The sequence below is a fragment of the Ambystoma mexicanum genome, chromosome 11 (assembly GCF_040938575.1).
Source record: "Ambystoma mexicanum isolate Mex_15411 chromosome 11, UKY_AmexF1_1, whole genome shotgun sequence".
Lineage (NCBI taxonomy): Eukaryota > Metazoa > Chordata > Amphibia > Caudata > Ambystomatidae > Ambystoma > Ambystoma mexicanum.
This window is the reverse complement of record NC_090934.1, coordinates 1,253,966,398-1,253,991,755: the sequence shown is the minus strand read 5'-3', so window position 1 is coordinate 1,253,991,755 and position 25,358 is coordinate 1,253,966,398. Positions and strand designations below refer to the sequence as shown.

Sequence of the window (25,358 nt, the reverse complement as noted above, 5' to 3'; positions counted from 1 at the left end):
TTAACTGGAATTGTGACAATACGATAGAGAATAACGCATAAGCCTTAAAGAGAAGTCATTATATATTTTGCTTGAATGCCAGTGAAAGAGAGGAAAGTGCCCCATGGCCTAAAGAGTGGAGAAAACCAGAGATACAATTCTGTGATTATGAATGGGACATAAAAATATCTTCTGAGCAAAATAAGCGGAGAGCCAATCGGAGCGAGAAACCCTAAGGGAGGACAAAGGTCAAGCATAGGTTACCAGACTCAAAAAGCCCTACAAGTTTAGACCAGAGTGTAAAAAAGTGTATGACAAACGGTCAAACCTATACGTAAAGAGGGAATAGTACCCAAACATATTGTTAAGGAACTGCAAGAGCTTATGAAGGAGGTATCAAGAGACTATTCAAAGAGACATACTAAGGAAACCTTGGAACAAAGGCGTTTCTATAAGAGGAAACCAAGTGAAGAGCGACATTCTCTTGGTTATTTTTAAGTTAGTTGATATAGTGGCATGGTCCGTTAGAGTTCGTTTGGACAGTATTCATTTGGGACTTCCTGGCGAGCATCTTGTTTTTGTAGACAGGCCAGGATACCCCTCTAGCAGCAGGGAAAGATAGGCCTTATACGTCTCATTTTATTAAACGGCATTCAAAATCTCCTTAACGTGTCTGACCTAACCTGCCACATATGGTGTAAGAATTGGGATGTCAGGGGTGGGGAGGGGTATGTTGCGGCCATGAGCACCTTTAATGGCTGCCATCTGAGACAGCCCTGGGGTGACCAAATTCCCCGATCCATGGATGAAGCAGCTCCTGGATTGGGAGGAGGTGCAGATCGACTGGGCTCAGCGGAGACCCTCCGACTGTGGCCAGGCCTGGTTGACTGACACACCAGAGCTGACACGTCGCACCGGATTGGAGACGCCCGAGTTGGGGGCTGGCACCCTGGTGGCCAGTTGGAGCTGACAGCCTGAGAAGACTGGAGAGTTGTGCAGCGCAGCGGGTTAGCCCTGAGGCTTCACGTGTGGCAGGGTGGGCTTGCAGCACCCGTGGCTGGCCCGTGTGCTGAGAGGCACTACGGATGCACTTCGGGTCCTCATCTGGTGGAGGAGCGGACAGGCTGCAGTGGTCCCCCTCAGACTCAGAGGCCAGCGCAGCACTGAGGTTTGTGGGGGCACATCAAGAGACCTTGAGGGTGCCCAGGAGACGCCACAGATGGAGAGAGAGCGCACCCCTTATGCTTTGCCTGAGGGGTGGATGGTGAGTGGCCTGCCCCCAATGGTCTGGTAGTGTGTGGGCCTGTTCTGGCACAAATAGGCAGGGCATTTCCGGATACCCTTTGCAGTTATTTTGCTCAGTCAGGGTTTTGGGTTAAGCCCCACTCTTGGGCGGATACCCTCGCGCGGGAGGCTCCGCAGGAATAAACCATTGAGCTCATTCTGGGCACCCGACCACCACCAGCAGAGTATGGAAATGGAGCGTGGGTCTCCAGATGTCGGCAATGCTCCAGTGCAACACCTACAACACAGGCACTAACAAAGCCACAGGAGTGCTTGCGCTCACTAAAGGAGGAGCAGATGTAATCCGTCAAGGCAGAAATGCAGAATACAGCGGAGGACAGAACGAAATCCATCTCGGATCTATCTAAGGACATTAAGCTGCTTAACAGGATGGAAGACCCGGAATCTTCGGTCGAGCCAAGCAGAATGTGGCTCTCCTTGTGACAATGATTGAGGATCTGGAAAATAGTCACAGGCGGGAGAACCTGAGGATCCACAATGCTGTGGAGGGTGTGGAGGAGTCGGGTATCTGGAAGTGGGTCCTGCAGGAGACGAGACATTCTCTTGGTATTATTTAAGTTAGTTAATTTAGTGGCAGGGTCAGTTGGAGTTAGTTTGGACAGTGGACATATTCATTTGGGACTTCCTGATGAGCACCTTTTTAGTTTATTTAGACTAGCAGGAATAACCCTCTAGCAGTAGGGAAAGATAGGCCTTATCCATCATTTTGTGAAATCACATTCAACGTGTCCGACTCCATCGTCTAACCACTGCACAGGTTTACCAGGGAATTCCCAAGATCACCTTCAATTGAGCTGCCTTTATTAAATCACATCGGATATAGTCCTGATGTTCTTGGAGTTGCATGTATAACAAACAATGGCATGAAGCAATGGCTCCAGATGTCAAAGGGGACTCCTCAATGAAATGGATGATCTTGGGCCTTGTATTGATAAACATAGGGATAGTATTTTGGGGCGTGAAGAATACATTCATTTTGTTATCTCGAGTCTGTCAATGCCTTCCCTTGAAACTCCATTCCTTTACACTTCACTAAACATGCAGAAAAAACTGCACGGCCTGTTGATTTTGGAACTTTGCTGCAAACCTTGTTTCTTCACCTTTTTCCCTGGAATGTTGTATTCTAGATTGTGCTCCTTGACTTTTGGTTTTTGGATTTGCTGGATTGCAAGGCTCCTTTTGGTTTCCTGCCTAACACTGACCCAGCCTCATGAAACATGCTGCCTCCCAGTTATCCATCTACTTTGTGGAGAATGTTAGTCTAACCTTTACAGGTATGTGGCGCTTTTGATCTTCAAAACAGGGAAGGGCTGCCATTATCCCTCACACTGAACTGTCTTTTGTATTTACAGCTGCAGGGGTATGCAGTTTTGTTTCCTGTTCTTCCTACACTGAAATTACTCGGCAAGTTGAATCTCTCTGGCCGTTTCATTGCATTGAAGAACATTTAGTTAATTTTGGATCCAGGCCCTGACATTAATGGGGAAAACAGAAGACCTGGGAGGCAGACATAGTGTAATTATTGGAATCCTCATACTCGTCACAGTAGAGCTAAAGTATTACTATAGAATTAAATGAAATGAAAGGGTGTGATTATTTTAACATTTATACTCGTCATAAACAAGATAAAACCCTGAAATTAAATGATGCTAAAGGGAACCATTATTGAAACATTTCTACTTGTCATAACCAGGATAAAAGATTAATCCTGAAAGAAGTGATTGAGAATCATTATTGGGGTACTCCTACTCGTCCCAGTCAAGATAATAGAGTAAGTAAATTCTGATTTCAAGACATTCAATATATAACGCAATCTGACCGAGAAGGTATGACTAAAGAAGAGATTTCTAAAGGAAGAGAAACTGGAAAGCGAGAAAAAAGGTCAAACCCAAAAGGGGATAAGAAATTGTGAACTCTATGAAAAGGGTTGGATATCCAGAGAGGAAAACCCTAAATAGGAGAAAACATTATATTGAAAGATGTGCCGAATCCTGAGATGTCGTCACTTCTCCCTGAGGGAGGAGCCCCTTCCCATGAGGCTAGGGAGGTGAGGCTGCTACCTGACAGTCCCCCTGGGGGTGGTACTCAGCTGGAAGATTTCATGGGGAACAGAGTGGACCTCTTGGGAGAACGTGCTACAACACCCCTCCCCCTCCTCCCACCTTATCATACCCCACACAACCATGTATGTGTGGCTGAATACTCTCCAGTTACTGAGACGAGGAAGAGATGGGATGACTTCATGAAGATCTCCTTGATGGCTACTGAGACGAGGAGGAGGAGGCACGGAACAATGAAGAGTCTGCCTAAGAACGTGAATGAGTATTCTAGCTGTCATTGCTCATTCAACATAGAGAGAGGATGGACTGACCGGTTTGTTGGACCCTCTCGGGAGGATCCGCGAGCCTGGAGGATGTCCAGCATGGAGGAGAGCGGCTGCTGCTGACCAGGACGCGTCCAAAGGATCTGAGGCGTCCCTATCCAGTCTGCTGTGCTCGGACCGACCAAGAAACTGGAAGAGCGGAAGTCTGGTTGGAAGCAGTACCCAGATCGAATCTGTGTGATTTTCCCGCGACTGAAATGTTCGAGGGAGAAATGACCGAAGATTATTTGCTCGAAATAATAATCTTCGGTCATTTCTCCCCTGAACATTCCCGATATGCCCAAACCCCCACCCCCACCCCTACCCTCACCCCCAACACCCCTCCCACCCCCTTACTTACCTTGCCTTCCATCTCGCTGGACCCTGAGACGCCTGTTCCCTTTCACTTCCATGATCGGGAACTGGCGCCGCAGGGTCCATTTTTCTTTTTTTTTTTTCAGGCAGCTGTGGTGGACACCCCTACAACCCCCACAGCATTGTTATTTATTTAAAAAAAAAAAAAAAAAATTTGACCTACCCCACCAAAATCTACATACCACAAAAGGTTCGAACATTTGGTGTTTGAACTTTTGGTGGTATGCATTTTAGGTCTTTTGGTGGGGTAGGTAAATTGGATTCGGTCATTTCAACCGAATCCCCCGGATCGCATGGTTGTGGCAAGATGTGCAACCAGTCCAGGGAGCGGATGCGCTGCAGACACTGCGGAAGCAGCACATGAACGCGAGAAGTCGAACAAGTCTGGGAAGCATGCGACCGAAGCAGAGAAACCGGCAGAGTCCCAGAAGGTACATAGGCTGTCGCGATCAAGGAAAGGGGCAAAGGGAAACCTCAAAACCGGGACCTGGGATCTAGATATACCCATGGAGAATATCTTGGGCAATTGGCCATATGATAGTACCTAGCAGGAGAGTAAGCCAGGTATATCGGGAACAAATTACAGAGGAGAAAACTGGGTCGGGACCTGCAACTTCAGGAGGAGATCCTCGCTAGCCATCTTCTTTGTGGCTGTACCTGGCAGGTGAGTGAACCAGGTCTGCCCAGACGAAACCCGGGTCTGGGACCCGCACCAACAAGTTTACATACAAGAAAGGCCAGGGGATGGTAGTCGGTCCCTTTGGTGTTGTGAACTGTATAAGTAAAGCCAAGAAAGGCCAGGGGAAAGGGAGTCCTTCCCTGTGGCTTTGTGTGGGGAAAACACTGAGAGCCGGCAGAAGGGAGTTATTCTCCTGGTAATTGAGTTCATAAGAAGGACCAAACCAGTGATCCTGCAGGGAAGAGATAATGCACTTTTGATACAAAGCCAGCAATCCTTTGATTTGAAGTCCGGGGAAGGGAGTAATTCCCCCTGGTGGTGGAAAACCAAGGAACAAGATACATGGCGAAAGGAGGCATTCTCCAGGAACCAAATAGTAAAGACACAACTATGCGCAGCAGGGAATGTTGTTTGAACTTTACCTTTTGAGTTCAATTGAGCACTTTACTCTTGTTTTACAGCCTGAAACTTTGTTTTGTGACTTGGAAATGGATTGAGACCTGGGGAAGGGAGTCATTCCCTCGGGTAAAGATCCCACTTAACAACTAGAACTGTGATCTGCTGCCCAGAAGAAGGGAGTCATTCTTCTGGAGCAAGAAGATCCACTACCTCGTTAGTTTAGTTATAAGTGTGAGGGACAGAAGTAGGCTTTTTCACACAGGGTGGTGGACTATTGATTTACACTGGCATTCTGACCGAAACCTTAGTATATTAGTTGAGGTAGGGAAATCCCTCTTCGAGTTAGGGAAAGGTAGGTTTTTCTATTTATTTTCATTACTAATACAAGTTTATATTAACAATAATGCCACCTGTGTGTTAGTCTCCTCCTTCTGCACCCTTACAAAGAATAGAAGGACAAATACAAATAATTGAGATAAACCAAGAAAAGAACAAAAGAGAAAAGGAGAAAAATTGTCTGAGCGAGAAGTCAAAAGTTGAATCAAACTATAAAATAACTATATGAACTGATAAAAACAGTTACCCGAAATTACTTAAGGATCTACTACTGAAGTACGATCTCTGGAAACTCCCGTGTTCAGGAAGAGAGAGACATTCTCCTGGTATTTGTTGTTACAATAGTGATAGGGTTAGAAGAATAGGTTAGTATGGACGTTGGACAGACTGTAATTTGGACTCTCACTGACAAGCACCAAGTTTTTTTAGGGAGGGAATCCCATAGCATAGGGAAAGATGGACATTTCTTCTTTAGTTTAATGAAGTCTTCAGTGAAATGGAGAGTAGGTGCCCACGTTTTTCTTCTGACCTACCACAGACAAGAGAGGTAATCTGCAAGGTCCTGCTCCAGTAGGAGTGTTTCACATGGCTACTGAGCCTCAGAACATGAGCCTTCCTCTGAATCCTCTGCCAATAACAATTAAAACATTTTTGTTGTTTAAATGTTACCCTGGTGTTGTGCCACGGATGGTGTGAACCTCTCACCGTCGCCGCCATGCACGCCTCACCGGGTGGGTGTATCCTCGCTTGAGGCTGCTGCCGGCTTCCAGCATGGCATCAAAGGCAGTCAACGGAGGGTCAGTGATGGATAGCGCGTCTGTGGAAGGGTGCCCCCATGTTGGCAACGTCATGGCGGACCACAAACAATGTTCCAACCATTCATGGTAGCTCTGGCTTTCTCGGTTGCCATGCCAACCAGGAAGCAGCTTCTGGACGTTCGCCTTCCTGCACTATATAAACCCATCACAGACTTAATTTGAACTGCATCTCGGTGCTCCCCTGTGATTTTATGCCTTGCCACTGCTGTCCCTCACTACCTTTTTCCTTCTCTTGGCCACTTATCTGCTGTGCTGCCTGACCCTCCTTTCAACTCTTCCTTGACCTTCCCCTTCCTGACTGCCGTTTTTTATCATGTTTCCTTGGAAGCCTGCAGTTCGATGTCCTGCTGGGTCCTACTGCTGTTAACCCTCTTATGGGATGCAGTATACCATCCTTGACTCGCCCTGGGATCTCCAAAGGCTTCTACATCCAGTCCATTTAACAGACAGTCAACAGCTCTCTCTCTTCAGTGCTTGCACTTTCTCTGAACCACGTTAATGGAGAGGTCCCAGAGCCCATGGTACAGGGAATCTCTGCCTTCCCTATCCTGATGTTAATCTCCCAGGATGGGTGGGGTGAAGGTTTTCTGTCCCATACAACACTTTGCTGGGAGAAATTCTGGAACAGTTCACGTGGACTCCCATGAACATCCAGCTATGCGGAGTAAGCGAGATGATCTGATTGAAACCTGGTTCCTGCAGGAGTTCCTCTCACCCATTCCTGACCCTAGGAACTGGATTACGAAGAACTAAGACTTGCGTTATGTAATTCACAACCCAGAAACTACAGCAACCCTGAGAGGAAAATGGAGGAAAGTGCGGGATGGAGGGTTAACCACTTTAAGATGTTGAATAATATACATCCAACAGGGCAGCAAGTACTGCTGGATCCCCCCACAAGACCCCTTATTTGCATTGTAAGATCTTGGCTTTGTTTAGAATGTCATTGTTCTCCTGACAGGTAGTTGAATGGTGCTAAAAAGTGTCAAAAGAAAGCTTTGGAAGCTATTTAATTTTCGGAATAACTAGAACATTCGCCCCTTGTTATCTATGCTTGCGGGTGACTTGCAAAGAAAGAAACCTTTAAGACCTATTGGGTTCAAGGTATGGATAATGACTTTGGCATTGATGTTAGGTCATGCGATGAGTGCTAGCTACCACAGTGTTGGGAGACGATGGGCCTCATTGCGACCCTGGCAGTAGGGGGTTAACGGCGCCGGTAGAGCTGCCGGCGCCGTTAACCCCCTACCGCCTCATTACGAGGTCTGCTCGCGTGTCCAGCTAAGGACGCCTGGTAAGACCTGGATGCTAACAACGGGTCCGTCATTAACGGGCCCGTTTTTAGCATCCTCCCCATTCCCATTGAGCCCTATGGGGGCTCAAATGGGAATGGGGATGTACCGGGTCCGGGTTCCCTGAATGGGGACATACCGGGCCCTCCAAGGTCGGAATGGCCCGGTATTTCCCCATTCAGGGAACCCAGCATGGCTACCTCCAGACTCGTAATGAGGCCCATTATCTTTTACAGAGTGACCAGTAGGTATCTGGGACAAAGAAGGCCTCGATTTAGTCAGACCTGGTCACGATCATAAATGCGGTTTTATGGCAATTAAGTAATTATACAAATTTATCAAATTGAGTCTTATCAAGATGAACGGGTCACAAGACCTTCTGTAGAGGGGGCTATCCCAGTGAACTCCTCACAGACGATGGGTGACAATTGATATCCCACAACATGATTAATGTGTTCAACAATCCAACATGAATTCACAATAATGTATCACCGACATGACTGTGAGCAAGAAGAGGGCACCAACAGGTTTGTGGAAGCCAGATGCCAGATGCCAGACAACTGTGAAACCAAGGAAGGATGGATGTGAAACAGTACTCTGAGCTGCACACTGATTTACACTGTATACAGATACAAGATTAATACCATTCCAATTGATGCGATGGTGCAGTGCTCACTCCAACTTAATGCCTTCATCGCTGCCAGACATTAGAGACATTCTTGATAGCCCTGCAGAAGGTATATTTCATGAAATATTGTTAAAAGAAGAGAAAAGTATGATAAACCATGTGATGTCAGATCACCCACTATCTAACAAGGCAATATAACTATTACGATACTTCCTGCAAAAGGCAAAGCAACACCAATAAGATGTAGCTAGCCAGCTTCTATAAAATAGACAATAAGTATACCCTCTCAGACTACTATCACATAATCATAAAACAGATGTTTGCAGATTGATGGTGATCCTACCATGCTTTGACTAGCTGGGAGAAGTAGGAAAAAAGACACAGCAGGTTGAAAAAAATGCTTGCAAATAGAAGATTTTGAGCTGCATTAGCCTTTATCATCTTTGCTGTTTGGGAAAGGACATATGTTGTATACTCTACTCCTCATGACTGATGTGATCAGAGCAGACAATCGACTCAGAGCCACATGATTTCGAGATGTAGACGTGGCAGTCAGCAGAAGTACTGGAGGGGTCCTCCAGTGAGAATCAGTCTGCATTATATTGCAATTGATGCCAGCTCAAATGAAAATTGTATTGAGCTGAAAGTAAAATAAATTGCTGAAAAAGCTAACATTTACGTAGTGTTTATAACTTGAGTAAAAAATACTTCATTATTGTTCAATACATAATAGCTGCCAGGTTCTTGCTAGCCTTATTACTCTAATGACTTTAACATTTTGATATGATTTGAATTGTTCCACCCCCCCCCCCCCCCCCCCCGAGTCCAGGGATTTCATCTTTCCATTGTATTTACCATTTATCACATCCAGCAGGGCGGCAAGGGAGTGCTTTAATATGGTAGGTCACTTATCTCTCTGTTGATGGGCTCAGAATGCTTGTGCTCAGTGATGACAGTTGACCTTCATGGCTTCAAAAACTCAGACAAAGATGGTTGATTTAAAGTGTTTTTTTTAAAGTTTGAAAGAACTAGTCTGTGAAATTAAGGAGGACCCCACAACTCTCTCGTCCTCCCGGGGCTTAACAAAACACTCTCTCCTAAATCCCCTCTATGTGCTCCAAAGCAAGGTATTCCCTGAGATTAACGCATATGTATGTATAGCAGCTGCCTATTGTGGAACTTCTTGGTCAGTTTAGAGACTGATGCCGTTGATAGATCAAGCCATATCAAATACTGTGTTTAGATTTAAACCAGAAATAATGGTGGCACTTAGTATCTTTCCCCTGCTTTTAAGCGTTTCACAAACCATTAGTACCCTGGAAGGGGGTGCTGGCCATTCTGAATTCTTGGAATGCGTGCAGTATTGTATGGCACAAGCCAGCGTTCCGAACAACCTGGGTGCTGCTAGGTAGTGCCCCCTTCTCTTCACTTGCCCCCTCACGTCTTGGCACCCGTGTAGTCCCTATGCGGGTGGTAGGTGTTTAATTAAAAAAAACCCAGAGAAAACCTACCTTGTGGTTCCGTGCTGCGCAGCACCGTAGTATACGAAGTACGTTTCCTTTTTGATGATGTCACAATCCTAAATATAGAAAATGGACCTCAGGAACTACAGAGCTTCGATGCACTGCTCTGAAAGGTGCGTTTAAAAAAAAATACACTTGGCACCAGCATATGGAACTACACGGGTGATAATTGCGATATACACCTCAGCAGCTGGCCGTCGCTGGTAATTACTGCAACGCCGCCCGCGTTAACGGACCCTCGCTTCGCTCTGTCCCTTAACTTGGCCAGCAGCCAGTTACCGACAGGGTCAGCCTATGGCCTCTGTATATATCGCCCCATTGTCACCTCAGCTAAAGTTCTACCATGCATATACTTTTTTTCTGTTAGTGCAGTCATTCTATGGGAGAGGATCACTTTCAGGGTGTTTGGGCAGCAAAGCATCTTTGATGGTGACTTTTGATTGCCTGATAACTAAAGTTATTTGTAGTCGGGTCCAAACAACAAGTGGGGGATGGGAGTTTACAGTGAGCAGTGATTTCTTAAGCGGCTACTGTTGTCGCCCGTCTTTCTGTGAGGGAGAGTTCACCGAAAGCGGCTGCCTTCCCGGAGTTTGGCTACGATTTGTCACTCAAACTGTGACTATCCAGCCATTGACACAAATAAACTGGGATTGTGGATACAGGCCATGTTGTTGGGGACTATATGGCAATATAGTGCACAGTGACTATTGTCAAACTAGGCCAATATTTCCTGACATACTAGCTCTTCGACATCCGCAGGTAAAGTAAAAACCACAACCTCATTAGCTGTTCAGTGTTAAATGTACTCTATACATAAGGCTTTCACTGGAAAAGAGGCACATGTGTGTATCTTGTTAGGCTGCAACAAACAGTGTGTACACAAAAATAAGTGTGTGGAAAACCTTTGAGCTATTTATTTTTAAAAATTGCAAAATACTGTTTGATCTGATCAGGCAGGATTGTGTCAAGCTGATTGGCCCGAGAGGACCGCGTACCTGTAGTCTTGGTGGTTGGTCTCGCAGAGGTCGCCAGTCTGGAGTCCAGGAACCGATGAGATAGCGGCACGAGGAATCAGCCTCTCCACCACCCAAAAGAGGAACTGGGTGAAGGATGGACCAACCCCCAATGTCACGAAGGCACTCTCCCAGGTAAGCGTGACAAGAGGATGTAGGCTCAGATGGATGGAACCATAGTCCAGGTAGAGCTTGTTGTCAAGACCATGAATCTTCCAAGAACCTCAGTGCAGCGACAGTTGATAGATAGACCAGTGTAGCAGAAAGGTATTCGCAGTAGGCAAAAGGAGCTTGGCTAGTGCAGATGGTTCCAATGGTACACAGGATGAGATTCGGAGTCAGGCAAGACAGGAAAGAGTGAGGACAGTTGGAACTAGCAGTCTGGCCAATTAGAGAACTGTAGGAACGTGCCCAAGATGGAACAGGGGGAATGCAGGCTAGTGTGGGATAAGTCCCATCTACTCAATGATGACTCAGGACAGAACTCCGGAATGGGCTGAGGGAAGACTGACCCAGGGCAGAACCCAGGTAGTAGCTGGAGGCTGGCTGGCCCAGGGCCGGACCCAGGTGATGATTGGAGGCAGGCAGGTCCAGGACAGGACCCGGGTAAGGACTGGAGGCAGGCAGGCCCAGGACAGGCCACAGGTAAGGCTGGAGGTAGGCAGGCCCAGGACAGGCCACAGGTAAGGCTGGAGGTAGGCAGGCCCAGGACAGGCCACAGGTAAGGCTGGAGGCAGGCAGGCCCAGGACAGGCCACAGGTAAGGCTGAAGGCAGGCAGGCCCAGGACAGGCCACAGGTAAGGCTGGAGGCAGGCAGGCCCAGGACAGGCCACAGGTAAGGCTGAAGGCAGGCAGGCCCAGGACAGGCCACAGGTAAGGCTGGAGGCAGGCAGGCCCAGGACAGGCCACAGGTAAGGCTGGGCAGGAACAACGAGGTGAGCAAAGCGAACCGCGTTGAGACGCGGCCCGCTTTGACTCGCGGCCTCTTTTATGGGCCGCCGGCGCCCGAGAGGCCTGGAACGCAAACCGTTCCGTTTCCGGGCGCCGGCGAACCCAGAGCGAGGCTTGGGAGGCAAGCCCCCACGGCGCATGCGCGGAACCGAGAGAGAGGGCCTCCGCGCATGCGCCGAAGGCCGCCGGCCCCGTAACCCGTCGCTCCCCTCCCGGCGAGTCCCCAGACGCGAACGCGCGGGTAGACTCGCCAGGAGGAAATGGGAGCGGCAGACCCCAGTCTCCCGCGTGACATGACACTATGCCCCCTCCCAGGAAGACCCGGGGCCCCAGGTTTCCAGGGAAACCGTATGTAGAACTCACGTATCAGCCGGGGAGCATGCACGTGCTGGCGCGGTTCCCAGGTACGATCACAGGCTGGGTACCCCTTCCAGTCAACTAAATAGTGGAGCACCCCTCTACGGTACCGGGCATCACAGATCTCGTGTACCTCAAACTCAGGGACGCCCTGTACCAAAACAGAGGCCGGACGAGGAGAGGTGCGGCCGTAATCATCGACCACATAGGGCTTTAACAGGGACACGTGAAAAACGGGATGTACACGCCAGGAAGAGGGTAGGCGAAGACGGAAGGCTACAGAGGACAACCGTTTGGTGATAACAAAGGGACCCAAATATCGAGGGGCCAGTTTGACGGGCAGATTGCGGAGAGGCAGGTTCTTTGAGGACAACCACACCTTGTCGCCCTCCTGGAAATTAGGTTCTGCACTCCTCTTCCTGTCTGCCTGTCTCTTCATCCGATCCTTGGCTTCACTTAAGATCTTGCGTGCAAGTTCTTGCTGTTCCCGGATGTGTAAAACCAGACCATCAGCAGAGGGAACAGTACTAGATGGAACTGGTTGAAAAGGCATTAACCGAGGATGTAGACCAGTGGAACAGAAAAATGGGCTGACTCCAATGGAAGCATGAACAGTGTTGTTGTAGGATACTTCGGCCAGATCTAACCCACCTTTCCAATTAGACTGTGTGGCATTGGCAAAACAGCGGAGGTACCCCTCCAAAGTCTGATTTGGTCCTTTCGGTTAGCCCATTTGTCTGTGGGTGGTAGCCTGAGCTTAGAGCTCGATGTATTCCCAGATGACCACACACCTGTCTCCAAAATGATGAAAGGAACTGGGTACCTCTATCCGATATGATTTTCTCCGGTAGGCTGTGCAACCGGTAGATGTCGTGCAGAAACGCTGAAGCCATTTGAGTAGCTGTAGGGATTTTCTGGAATGGGATGAAATGGGCCAGTTTGGTGAAGCTGTCCACAACCACCATTATACAGGTGTACCCTTCAGATGGAGGCAAATCCACAATGAAATCGGTGGCGATGGTATGCCATTGATAGGGAGCCACTTCGGTGGGCATTAACAAACCCAATGGTCGTCTTCTGGGAACCTTGCACTGGGCACAAATTGGACAGCTGTCGATGTACTTCTGGATCTCGGTCGCCCAACCAGGCCACCAGAACTGTCGGGATATCAACTCTCGAGTGGCTCTGACCCCGCAATGTCCTCCTATGGGTGAATCATGGGATCCATGTAGAATGCCTCTTCTAATGGCTCCTCTAGGTATGTAGAGTCTTCTCTGAAAAAACAACAGTCCATCTCGTTCTGAAACCAATTGCCGACTAAGAAGGGACTTTCTTTCTGGATCCGACCGAGTGGCTTCCGCGATGGACTTAAGGTGAGAGGACAAGGCCAGCAGAAAATGGCGAGGAGAAATCAGTGGCAGTTCTGGACAAGGCGTTCCATCTACGTTTTCCAGGGACCTGGAAAGCGCATCTGCCTTTGTATTGGAGGTTCCCGGGATATAAGTAACATGGAACTCAAACGGAGAGAAGAAGAAGGCCCACCGGGCTTGACGAGGAGTCCGACATTGCAGAGAGCGAAGATATTGCAGATTGCGATAGTCTGTCCGCACCTCCACAGAAAAGCGTGCTCCGAGGAGAAAATGTCTCCATTCCTCGAATGCGGTCTTGATGGCCAACAGTTCCCTTTCAATCACCGCGTAGTTTCGTTCGCTGGGACTCAACTTGCGAGAATAATCGGCCACTGGATGTTCTACTAACGTGGTTGGATCTTTCTGAAGAAGGACTGCTCCTACAGCAAAGCTGGAAGCATCGGCCTCCACTATGTAAGGCAACTCTTCCTGGGGATGGCGCAGGATCGGGGCAGCCATAAAGGCCGACTTCAATACGTCGAAAGCCCGGGAAGCCACGAGATCCCATTCGAACGTGATCTTGCTGCTGGTTAGCCTGGTGAGGGGCGCCGAGATCTGTGAGAACTGTGGGATAAAGCGCCTGTAAAAGTTTGCGAATCCCAGAAAGCGTTGGAGAGCCTTGATATCGTGTGGATGTCTCCATTCTTGTATGGCTCGCACCTTCTTGGGATCCATCCCAATGCCTTCTTGATTGATAACAAATCCCAAGAACTCAATGCTGGGTTGGTGAAAGCTACATTTCTCCGCTTTGGCGAACAGGTTATTGACGGACAGCCGATGAAGGACCTCACGAACCTGTTCCACATGCTCGTCTAAGGATTTAGAGAATATCAATATGTCGTCCAGATAAACCCAAACGGATAATCCTAACAGATCACCAAAGATGTAGTCCATGAATCGTTGAAAAACAGCGGGGGCATTACATAGGCCGAAAGGCATAACCCTGTATTCAAAATGCCCAAAAGATGTCTTGAAAGCTGTCTTCCACTCGTCCCCACTCCTGATGCGCACCAAATGATAAGCTCCGCGGAGGTCCAATTTGGAGAAGATTCGCGCAGTATGCAGGGTTTCAAGGATACTGCGAATTAAGGGTAAAGGATACCGGTCCTTGGCTGTTATGTCATTCAACTGCCGGTAGTCGACACAGGGTCTCAATGTACCTTCTTTTTTCTTTACAAAAAACAGGGGGAATCCTGCAGGTGATTTTGACGGCACAATGTACCCCTTTTCTAGACTCTCTGACAAATACTCCTGAAGAACTAGCTTCTCGTCACGTGTCAAAGCATATAATTTCCTATGGGGAATAACGTGGTCCGGTAGCAGGTCAATGGAGCAATCAAAAGAACGGTGTGGAGGAAGGGGTATGTTGCCGGGTTCAGAAAACACCTGTTTGAATTCGGAATATTCCTGTGGGACCAGAGACGTGGAACATAGATGAACCCCATTGCTGTCCGTTACTAGAGAAGTCGAGACGGTCCTGGTGGGAACCGGTAGCTTGCATTCTTGGGCACACCTTTCGGATGAAAAGGTCAAGGTCTGGGTTCTCCAGTCTATCAACGGATTGTGGTGTTGCAACCAAGGTAATCCCAAGACCATCTTGTAGTTTGGTGACTTAATAACATCAAAGGCTAGTTCCTCGTAATGATCAGCAATCAGAAGGGCCAGTCCAACTGTGAACTGACTAACGGGTCCAGAAGACAAGGGAGTACCATCAATAAGCTCCACCGACAGGGGCGTGTGTCTGGAAACGAGTGGTATCTTATGTCTGGTGATGAACGTTTCGTCGATGTAATTGCTGGAAGCCCCACAGTCCAGTAGACCGGATACTTCCAGGTTCTTGTCTGGTAGTTTAATTCGGACCTTCAGGGTCTGTAGCACCGCTGGTTGCATGGGCAGACGAATAGAACAAATAACAGAAGGGTCTGAGGAAGGAATGGGACCTGTCGTTGCCCTTCCTGTATACGACAGGTCTCCTAGTTTCCCGACTTCTTCTTCTGCGGACGCAAAGGACACATACCCAAATAATGTCCAGCTGCTCCACAGTAAAGACACAAACGCAAAGACCTCCTTCGTTTCTTCTCTTCTTCCGTCAAAGGTCCCCTCATGGCTCCTACTTGCATGGGCTCAGGTCCGGACTCGGTCGACCCGAACGAACCAGCGGGTGTGTTGGTTGTCCGGGGACCGCTTCTGTCAAGCCGACGTCTCTCAGCCTTTCGTTCGGCTAGCCTTTGGTCAATACGGAGTACTTGATCAATCAAGAGTTGAAGGCTCTCTGGTTCAGGGATGTGAAGTAACTCATCCTTGTACTCCTCTCTCAGGCCTCGACGAAACAGTGTCTTCTGTGTAATTTCGGGCCACTGGGAGTCGGTAGCCAAAAGTCGGAAACGGCTGATGTAGGTGATGACGTCATTGCTTCCCTGTTTGTAGTCCATCAATTGATTCTGTGCAACGGAGGCCAGGTTCGGCGTCTGAAATACCTCAAGAAAGGCCTTTTCAAAGGCAGCAAAGTCATTCAAAATAGGACTGTTCGTAACCACAAACGGAGTTGCCCAAGCTAATGCGTTCCCAGTTAGGTTCCCCAAGATGTAACCAATCTTGGCCCTATCGTTGTTGAAGTAGGTAGACCGGAAGAGAAAGTGTATCCTGCAGTGGTTACAAAACTCTGCCACCCGTCTAGGGTCTCCGTCGAATTTGATGGGTGTTGTATGAGCCAATGATCCTTCTACTTGAGAGGTACTAGGTGCTCCTTGCGTTATCATTTGTCGTAATGTTTGATTCTCCTGACGCAGGGCGGTCATCTCGGCCCTGAGCGCTAGCAACTCGTTCCTCATGTCCTGCGATTCATCCATCTCTGAATCAGGAGGAAGGCGTCTCAATCTGTCAAGCTGATTGGCCCGAGAGGACCGCGTACCTGTAGTCTTGGTGGTTGGTCTCGCAGAGGTCGCCAGTCTGGAGTCCAGGAACCGATGAGATAGCGGCACGAGGAATCAGCCTCTCCACCACCCAAAAGAGGAACTGGGTGAAGGATGGACCAACCCCCAATGTCACGAAGGCACTCTCCCAGGTAAGCGTGACAAGAGGATGTAGGCTCAGATGGATGGAACCATAGTCCAGGTAGAGCTTGTTGTCAAGACCATGAATCTTCCAAGAACCTCAGTGCAGCGACAGTTGATAGATAGACCAGTGTAGCAGAAAGGTATTCGCAGTAGGCAAAAGGAGCTTGGCTGGTGCAGATGGTTCCAATGGTACACAGGATGAGATTCGGAGTCAGGCAAGACAGGAAAGAGTGAGAACTGTAGGAACGTGCCCAAGATGGAACAGGGGGAATGCAGGCTAGTGTGGGATAAGTCCCATCTACTCAATGATGACTCAGGACAGAACTCCGGAATGGGCTGAGGGAAGACTGACCCAGGGCAGAACCCAGGTAGTAGCTGGAGGCTGGCTGGCCCAGGGCAGAACCCAGGTAGTAGCTGGAGGCTGGCTGGCCCAGGGCCGGACCCAGGTGATGATTGGAGGCAGGCAGGTCCAGGACAGGACCCGGGTAAGGACTGGAGTCAGGCTGGCCCAGGGCAGGCCACAGGTAGGACTGGAGGCAGGCAGGCCCAGGACAGGCCACAGGTAAGGACTGGAGGTAGGCAGGCCCAGGACAGGCCACAGGTAAGGCTGGAGGTAGGTAGGCCCAGGACAGGCCACAGGTAAGGCTGGGCAGGAACAACGAGGTGAGCAAAGCGAACCGCGTTGAGACGCGGCCCGCTTTGACTCGCGGCCTCTTTTATGGGCCGCCGGCGCCCGAGAGGCCTGGAACGCAAACCATTCCGTTTCCGGGCGCCGGCGAACCCAGAGCGAGGCTTGGGAGGCAAGCCCCCACGGCGCATGCGCGGAACCGAGAGAGAGGGCCTCCGCGCATGCGCCGAAGGCCGCCGGCCCCGTAACCCGTCGCTCCCCTCCCGGCGAGTCCCCAGACGCGAACGCGCGGGTAGACTCGCCAGGAGGAAATGGGAGCGGCAGACCCCAGTCTCCCGCGTGACATGACAGATTGATAAATTGACCAAACAAAAAGGGCATAAATACAAAGTATCTACATATACCCAGTACTGTATACTGTGTTCTGGTTAAACATAATATTGGTGCTGTGCATCAAAATCTTGTTTAGATCAGCTGTGCGAGGCGGGCCAGGTTTAGGTTTTACCATGATCTGTGGGTGGATGTATCTGGGTGCAGTGAGCATTCGTTTTTTGGAGGGTTGTTGCTTGGCAATTTAGAGCCCATTCTCTGCATATGAGACATGGTAAAGTGTCATTCTGCAGAATTTAATACGTACTTGATATCTGTGATGGATATTGACTGAAAACTGTGTGGGTGTCTGTTAAGGTGGCAGCGTGGAGAGGTGCATGTTAGTCATACTAATTTACTCACTAGGGCAGAAACTACTCTGCTCACACTCACACCAAAAGGTTACTTTTGTCTCCCTGTCCTTAAAGAGGGTCCAGCGCTAAGGTCCCAGTGGGCCATTTCAGCAACACTTCTTCGAACCTGACAAATCTTGTTTTGAGTTTGTTACCCACATCACTAGAGCTTAATAGTGTACGTGGACATTCTTGCTGCATTTCTGACATTGGTCAGAATAAGCAGTTGGCAGATGATATGATATATTATATTTTATTTCTATCGCGCTCATACACAAGTGTTTCAAAGAGGTTTACTTATGATTTGTAATTTATATGTAGATGAAATAACGCTCTTAAAATTAGTCTTCCATAGATTATATTATACATGGACATAACATCTCTGCTTTAGGCACATCATGCAGGAGTGAAAAACTGGTATGCTGGACTGTCCGTATTGGATTCTACAGAAAAGCAGGAGGAGTACAATTTGGAAAGTCTAAAATAAAAGTCGAGAATATTGCAATCTCAAAAGGTTCGTTTCAGAATGCAATATGATAAACTAGAACTAAAAAGGATTGTTGCATATACATTCAGCCTTACAGATAAGGGGTGTATCAGCCACTTTTCTCCCTAAAAATAGACAAATACTCCCAAAAAAATAAAAACGGGGAGTACAAAAACTCCCAACAAAACATAGAAAACTGACATGTAGGACCTTGTGCTCCTGATTTCACCCACACAGCTCCGTGGATATGTTTGGACCAGTAGTGCACATAGTACCACAGGAAGAAACAACTATCATTACTGCCTGATTGGAAGAAGTAAACATGTCTCTTTTAAGGTGTATGAATAACTAGATGCAAAGGAACAATTATTACAAAACATTCCCGTTTCCCAGTTAAAACATTTTTATTAGCTTATACAATACTCACATTGGGAATTGGACTTACATTTTTACTCCCAAAAAAAAAGAATAATTGTATTGCTAACTTTACATAACAGAGAGCAACATACTCCCACTTCAAAATCTTATCTGGAGCACTGTATACACTGCATCTAATTTTACACTCAGATCAGTGGTTGCTAGTAAATTCAACTTTACCTCTAATACCATTGCCAATTACAGGTCTGGAGGGTTGAAGCCAATGGTAGATTGAACGTGTGCTCTGGTTTAGTTGGGACCTCCTCCATGAAAGCTCTAATATGTGCCCTGTGATTGTGTGCCATTTTCTCCGCCGGTGCCGTTTGTTTTTTGAGACATTCTTCTTTTTGATCTGCCAACCCTTTGCTGTTTATCCGCCTTTCAGATATTTCTTGTCCTTCGAGGATCCAGCAGACATAGAGGAATACATCCATGACCTGATTCAGGGAATGGAGGGGAAGAAGCGTAAGTTTGTAGAGGAACTTCTCGCCCGGTGGCAGAAGACTTCTTTGCCTTCTGACCCTGTACATTTGTACGCCAAAAAAGAAGGTGAGTGAAGTTGTAACTAGTTTGGGCGGGTTGAGCAGTGACTATATGCATGTTAATAGTAGTGATGGTTGAATTCTGATTGTATTGGAATGTCTTTGTGGTGTTTAGGAATACCTGCTTGTTCCACTTATTGTAAGAACCGTAATTAATTTAGAAACTAATTCCACTTCCGCTCACCAAGGAATTTGTGGAGAGTTAGTTTCTCACTCTTTTTTTTTTTTCTTTTTTTTTTTGGGCTTTCTCTTTTGGGATATATCACTTGATTTTAAAAATACAGCTACTTCAACAAACATTCCTTTGCTACTCACTCACATAGGTTTTACTTCTTTCTTTAATGGCTTTGATAAGACTTATGTTGCTTTCCCACCTCTCCTTGCACACTTGTGAGACTGAATCTTAGTCGCCATCTTTTTCCGTATTTGCTCACTTGACTGCTTGGTGATTTGTCTCCACTGCTGTGCATTTCGCAATATGTTAACCTTGTTTTCTTAATGGGTCTAGAATTTACAGGTGGAAGTGATGTCTAACTCATGCTCTGGTCTTCCTCTTATTCGTCACTGGTTGCTGACTGGCCAAAGCAATCCTTGTGCCCCCTCCAGCATGCATTTTTATGTGCGTGTTCTATGACAACTATGCTTTCCACTTCGTAAATCTGTGTACCGCCCTGGGTTTTTTAAAAAGGATACTGCATTTTCCTGCAGTAGCTCTCCTGGGATCATTTCTCCTAATCGCCATGTTTAGCTTGCTACATTTCCACACCTCTTCTTGGGTTTAGAAATACTTTTTAAATTCCTATTCTGGAACATGACACTCTGGATTCCTCTTGGCACTGATGGGCGTTTGACACACCACAGGTGACTGCTTGGACAGCACGAACTAGGCAAGCAACAATCTCCCTTCTAGCTCCCCTTGCCCCAACCTTGATAATAGGCTTACACAACTAGTTGAGAGGGGACTCCAGAGAAGAGAGATCCGAGACATCTAAGATCAAGGCTGCATTTGGCAATTCAAAACGGCGGCCCTACATTTATGATCGGAGTTTCCCTGGTGATGTAACAAACACCCAGCGGGCCTGATTAGGTTGAATGCCTGGCTCAAGCATATTAAGCCAACAGGAGGACTGAAGAAATGGTTTTCCAGTCAGACATCGGGTGGAAGTGCTATTAAAAGAACAAGGTTGACCAGAGCTGGAAGAGCAATCTGAACTGGTGCCATGAGCATTGTGCTGCCAACTAAAGTCTTTCATGATTCATGAACATATAAATACTCTGGATCTGCTGTGTTGTTATCTTATAAGTGCACTAACACGACATACTGTGTTCCTGTACTTATTGGGAACCAAATGAGCCCCGATCCAGTGAAAATCACTGAAGGCAGGAGGCTCTGTGAACCTGTGTAGTGCCTTGAAGAAATGTGCCACTTGCAGACTATGACTCTCTGAGCTGGGAGCGCTGGTTTATCCTTAAACTATCCCAGAGTATGTCAACCCTTAATTTTGTGACATGGTGAGAGTGCTGTGTCCCTGAGGGTGGTGTATTTTGGAGACATGAAGATAGAGTGGCTGGATCTGTGCCAACACTGGGAAATTCTGTGCCAGAGACCTGTAGGCTGATGTCAGGAAGTGACAGCTATAGGAAACACTGAACCATCCTACATCTGAAACTGGAATTTGTAGTCCAAACAGGAATCTGTGGCTACAGCTGCTCGGCCCAAACAAAGTACCCTGGGACCTCTTATTGAACCTGTGCCATAGCAAGGTATCCTCAGAAACATAGGGACTATCAAAGCCCTAGGCATTTGTGACCCAGGTGGAAACCTTGAGAGTCAATGTATAGTTGAATATCTACCCTGGATAATATTAAAATAGTTAATGTGGAGGAAAAGGTAAGCAGACATGGATGGCAGTTGAAAAGCTCCCTAGTGTTTTATATCTATGTCTCCAGACCCGAGGCAGCAAAACGCCTCTGCTTAGTCTGGATCTTTCTTTGTGTAGCTTAGGGGAGTAAAATTCTCTATTTTAGAAAGCAGAGTACAAAGCAAAAGTGTAACCAAAGTAAGAGAAAGCAAGTAAGTGAACTACTGCAATCTGAGAAACAGAGTACCGTTCCAGGGGCTAACCAAATGTAAGACTAAGAAACCAAGTAAGCCACTGCATTCGGTAAAAAGTGGCAAAAGTAATAAACGTACCAATATATCTGGGAAATTGATTGAAGAAGATATGATGCTTCTTTTTGGGAAACCTTTGACGGACATAGATGTTATAAACAATTTGTCACAAGGTGGGGTCAGACGGGTTGTTATCAAAGCATCTTGTTAATTGTTTGGTCAGGCTTTCCGACAGTGTTCTTGCAGATAGTTATAAGCATTTATTCTAAATCTCCCAAAATGCAACTGTTTAGAAAGGGTTGTTTAAGCTGTTGTGGTCTTTAGCTTTCAGTTTCCCGTAATGCAGCGTTTCAGCAATCAAAAATGTTCTCGGATGTGTCATGGGTCAGAAATGAGAGTTGGACACAAGGTATTTATATTCTCAAGTAAAGACATTTTATATAAGTAAAAACGGGTTGGGAGCCGTCCTAGTGTCCACAACATCCTGCAAAGGGTGCAAGGAAATGCCTTTTTCTTGATAGCAAAAAGTGTTTAAAACAAAAATGTAATAATGGCTCTAGCAAGAATGTTCTCCACGGTGTAAAGACCCTTGGATCCAGAGGATGGTTCCCTTCCCCTAGTTTCTTGACTAGGATGGCAAAAGTTCCACTTTAATCAACCATTCCTTCGTTCCTTCAGTGCACTCCCAAAGGTCTTGTTTATGTCACAGGTTTTACAACAGTCTTTCTGTAAGATTTGTTCCTTCACTCTGCAGATTGCCTGGCGTACTCCCCTGCCAGGAATCATCACTCAATCTCATCCACCTGGTATACTCGCCTGCTAGGATTTCTTTTCATAGTTCCTTTCAGTTCCCCTGGTATCCTCGCCTGCCAGGAATCTTAACTTCAACTGCCTGGTGTTCTTGCCTGCCAGGACTTTTCTTAATTGATTCACAGTTCCTTGTTACACCAAATGGTTTGATATATTTGCTTATGGTAGCACTTGCACCAACTTCTCCCCCACACTGGCATCTCATGCAACTGTACTGGATTGGGGCTTGCCGTGGTTCTGTCTTATCTGCATACAAATATTCTTCTTGGGTGTTGCGCCAATACTTTGTCTTGACTGCATTCAAATAGTCTTCTTATGCTCTTTTCATCATTAACAATCTCATTTTTATCAAATTCGGCGTGCGCTGGTCGGAACTCCCCAGGGTCCCCAACTGCTTTGGGAAGACTAACCAGTCTCTTCCAGCGTCTCAGACTATGCCCACGCCTTTGTAGAACAGCCACTCGTTCGCTTTCCACCATGGAGTCAGTGGAGGTCTCTCCAGCGTTCTGTGCGGCTACGCGCTCACATGCTGGCTTCCTCTCTTAATCTGGACTGACGAACGCTGTTTCCACGAGCGCCCTGACACCCAGGAATTTTGTTCAGCTCCTCGTGTCTCTATGGCTTTCCCTGCTCGTCTGTGGCTTCCCTCCGTTTGGCCCGGTACCCTTTTCTGTGTGTCTTGCGTTTGCGAGCCTGCGCCTGGAGTGTACCACCCTCTCCAGCTCTGCTTGCTGCACCTCTGCTTCTGCTGCAGCCTGCACAGGGTTCTCTCCTGCTGGCTTCCCTTTTCAGTAAGGAAGCATGCAATCAACTTTAGGCTGTAAGCACCCTGTTCAGACCCAGGGGTTCCCCTTATTTCTGGAGATGTCAGACTGGTCCTTTTGCCTCTTTTCAGTTTCCCTCTGGCAGTTGGGGGAGCAAGTGTTCCCCTCTCCTCTGGCCCCAAACGGCAGTTAACAGTTACTTCCTTTCTGTCACACGAGTTCTGCAGCCAGGTCCTCCAGGACGGGCCTCTTGCATGCTTCCTGAGTCTTTCTACCTTTTATGTTGGCTCTGGCAAATAGGATTTATGAAAGAACTAGACTGCTGAAAGTGGGATGTAATCATCATTACTCCTCTCCTCAGCATAGTCGACCATCTAGTGCTAGTCGCAGTGTATTGCAAGATTTTTTTGGAAACTGAAACATAACACTGACAGGGCATGTTAGTCAGACCTTCCAGGATTTTGTGGCATCCAATGGCAAATTTTGCGGCATCAAATGGCAAATTTTGCGGCACAAACCTTTATTTATTGCAGCATTTTTGCGGGACATTTTGTATTATCTGGAGGGTGTTAGATTGCCACATCGTAGGAAAGAGGCAGAATGCAAGTCTAAAAGAGTCAGGGTGTCATTATTATGTATCTTTTGTATTAATTTAATAGGAAGAATCCTGGATGTCTCTGGCTTGGCAGAACAGTTTTTCGATTTTTCCGTGAATAGATTTGCACTTCACCAAAACCCAAAATGTACCTTTCACCACCAACCCAGCCCATCCCCTAGCTAACTGTTTGGTCGTTGCCGCTTCCCCTCCAACCCTGCAGTGTCACATCAGTCCCTGTAACGCAGGACGGATCCGACGCTGCAGGGTTCCTTTTTTGTTGTTTTCAGTCCCCCACCTCCAATTTTGAGAAAGCAGGGGACACCCCTGCAACCCCCAAGGCCGAAATACTGAACATAAGGAGTGGGTGACACCCCCGCAACCCCCGCTCCACATGTTCAGTATTTATAAAAATCAATCGAATGCTACTGACGAAATAGGTCAAATTGTACCATTGGATTTATTTTTGGCAGTCAAAATGGGTAGTACCTTGAATAGAAGTGCTCTCCCGACAGTGTTCTGCAACCTCCCAGAGCATCCACTGTAAAATGCAACCCAAAAAAGGCATTTCTATCCTGTTTGAGGAACAGAAATGCAAGCGGCATAGCAGCGGTTCATATACCTTAAAAAAATGCATGACCGGGTCAAGAAAGACCCTGGGGGTCATTATGAGGTTGCTGGTAAACTTGCTGCTACCGTTGTTTTCGGACCAGCAAACTACGAGTTCTGCGAGCGGGTGCCTTTCAGCCCGCCAGGTCTGACCTGGCGGGTGGAATGGCACCCGCTCGCAGACCTTGACGGATGCACCAGCACTGTTGCACACCGTGCCAGTGCATCCGTCCTCGCCATTCCCATTGAGTCCAATGGGACGCGATGGGAATGGGGATTTTCTTTTTTCCAGCATCTGGCCGGAAGGACTGCCAGAAAAAAAATGACTCTGGCACCAGCCGTGCCGTTTTTACCGGCACGGCTACCGTCGAACTTGTAATGAGACCCCCCCTGTCATGCAGTGGCACCCCAAGATCCCGTGTGCGTGGGGTTGCCTACAATGTCTGCACATTTAAAAGTGCATCGTGCGTGGAAATTTAGGATGTGCTTTTAAATTGGCAGAAATTTTTTGTGGCATTTTGCTCAAAACGGCCATTTTCACGGCATTTGGCTTGATCGCAAAATCGCTATAAGCTGGAGGGTCTGGTTAGTAATAGTATCTCTACTGTGACGTGTACTGTACCCATGGTCCTTCACGCGTCAAGGTCCCTCAGATTTTTTTCTTTCCGCCATCATGGCAGAGGTCTTTTACAGGCTGATGCCATCAACTAGTTGAAAGTTTATTTGTAGACTTTTCTCTTTCTCTTTCCTTATTGTCTGCTTTTGCCGCACGGCCAACAGACTGCTGGATGGTTTTCGACTGACAACTGCATTGTCGACTACTTGACTGAATCGACGACCAGACGTGGCCTACACGGGCCTCTTCGGGCTTCTGCACTAACAGTAGGGAGGGAAGGAGGAGGTTCTTCATACTGACCTCTTTAGAGAATGTATATTCTGCCATCCCCTTTCCTTGCCAAACTGCCCTTTTAAATAATAATGGACAAAACTCCCTTTAAATTTTGCCCTACCTGTCATCAAATTCATGTGCAAGGACACGCACAGAGTGTGCAATTACCGTCTCCCTAGGGGTCACCCTGAAAAGCTTTGCAAGTCTGGCAAACCTTTTCGACCAAAGACTCTCAAAGATCGACACACCAAACGCTGGCCCGCCCACGCAATACAGGACAAGGCCTCAATCGATGTGACC

At 47.5% G+C, this 25,358-nt stretch overlaps 1 protein-coding gene across 2 annotated transcripts in view; it reads left to right on the top strand.

The window, feature by feature from the left end:
• Window positions 1–25,358, top strand: part of TRIP4 (thyroid hormone receptor interactor 4) — a 1,139,078-nt gene that overhangs the window by 50,525 nt on the left and 1,063,195 nt on the right. Inside the window, exon 2 of one of the 2 annotated variants that reach the window (XM_069624679.1) lies at window positions 19,122–19,285. The exons of the other annotated variant lie outside the window; for it this stretch is intronic. Coding sequence (XP_069480780.1) covers window positions 19,122–19,285 — 164 coding nt within the window. The remainder of the gene's footprint in view (window positions 1–19,121; window positions 19,286–25,358) is intronic. 2 annotated transcript variants of the gene reach the window in all.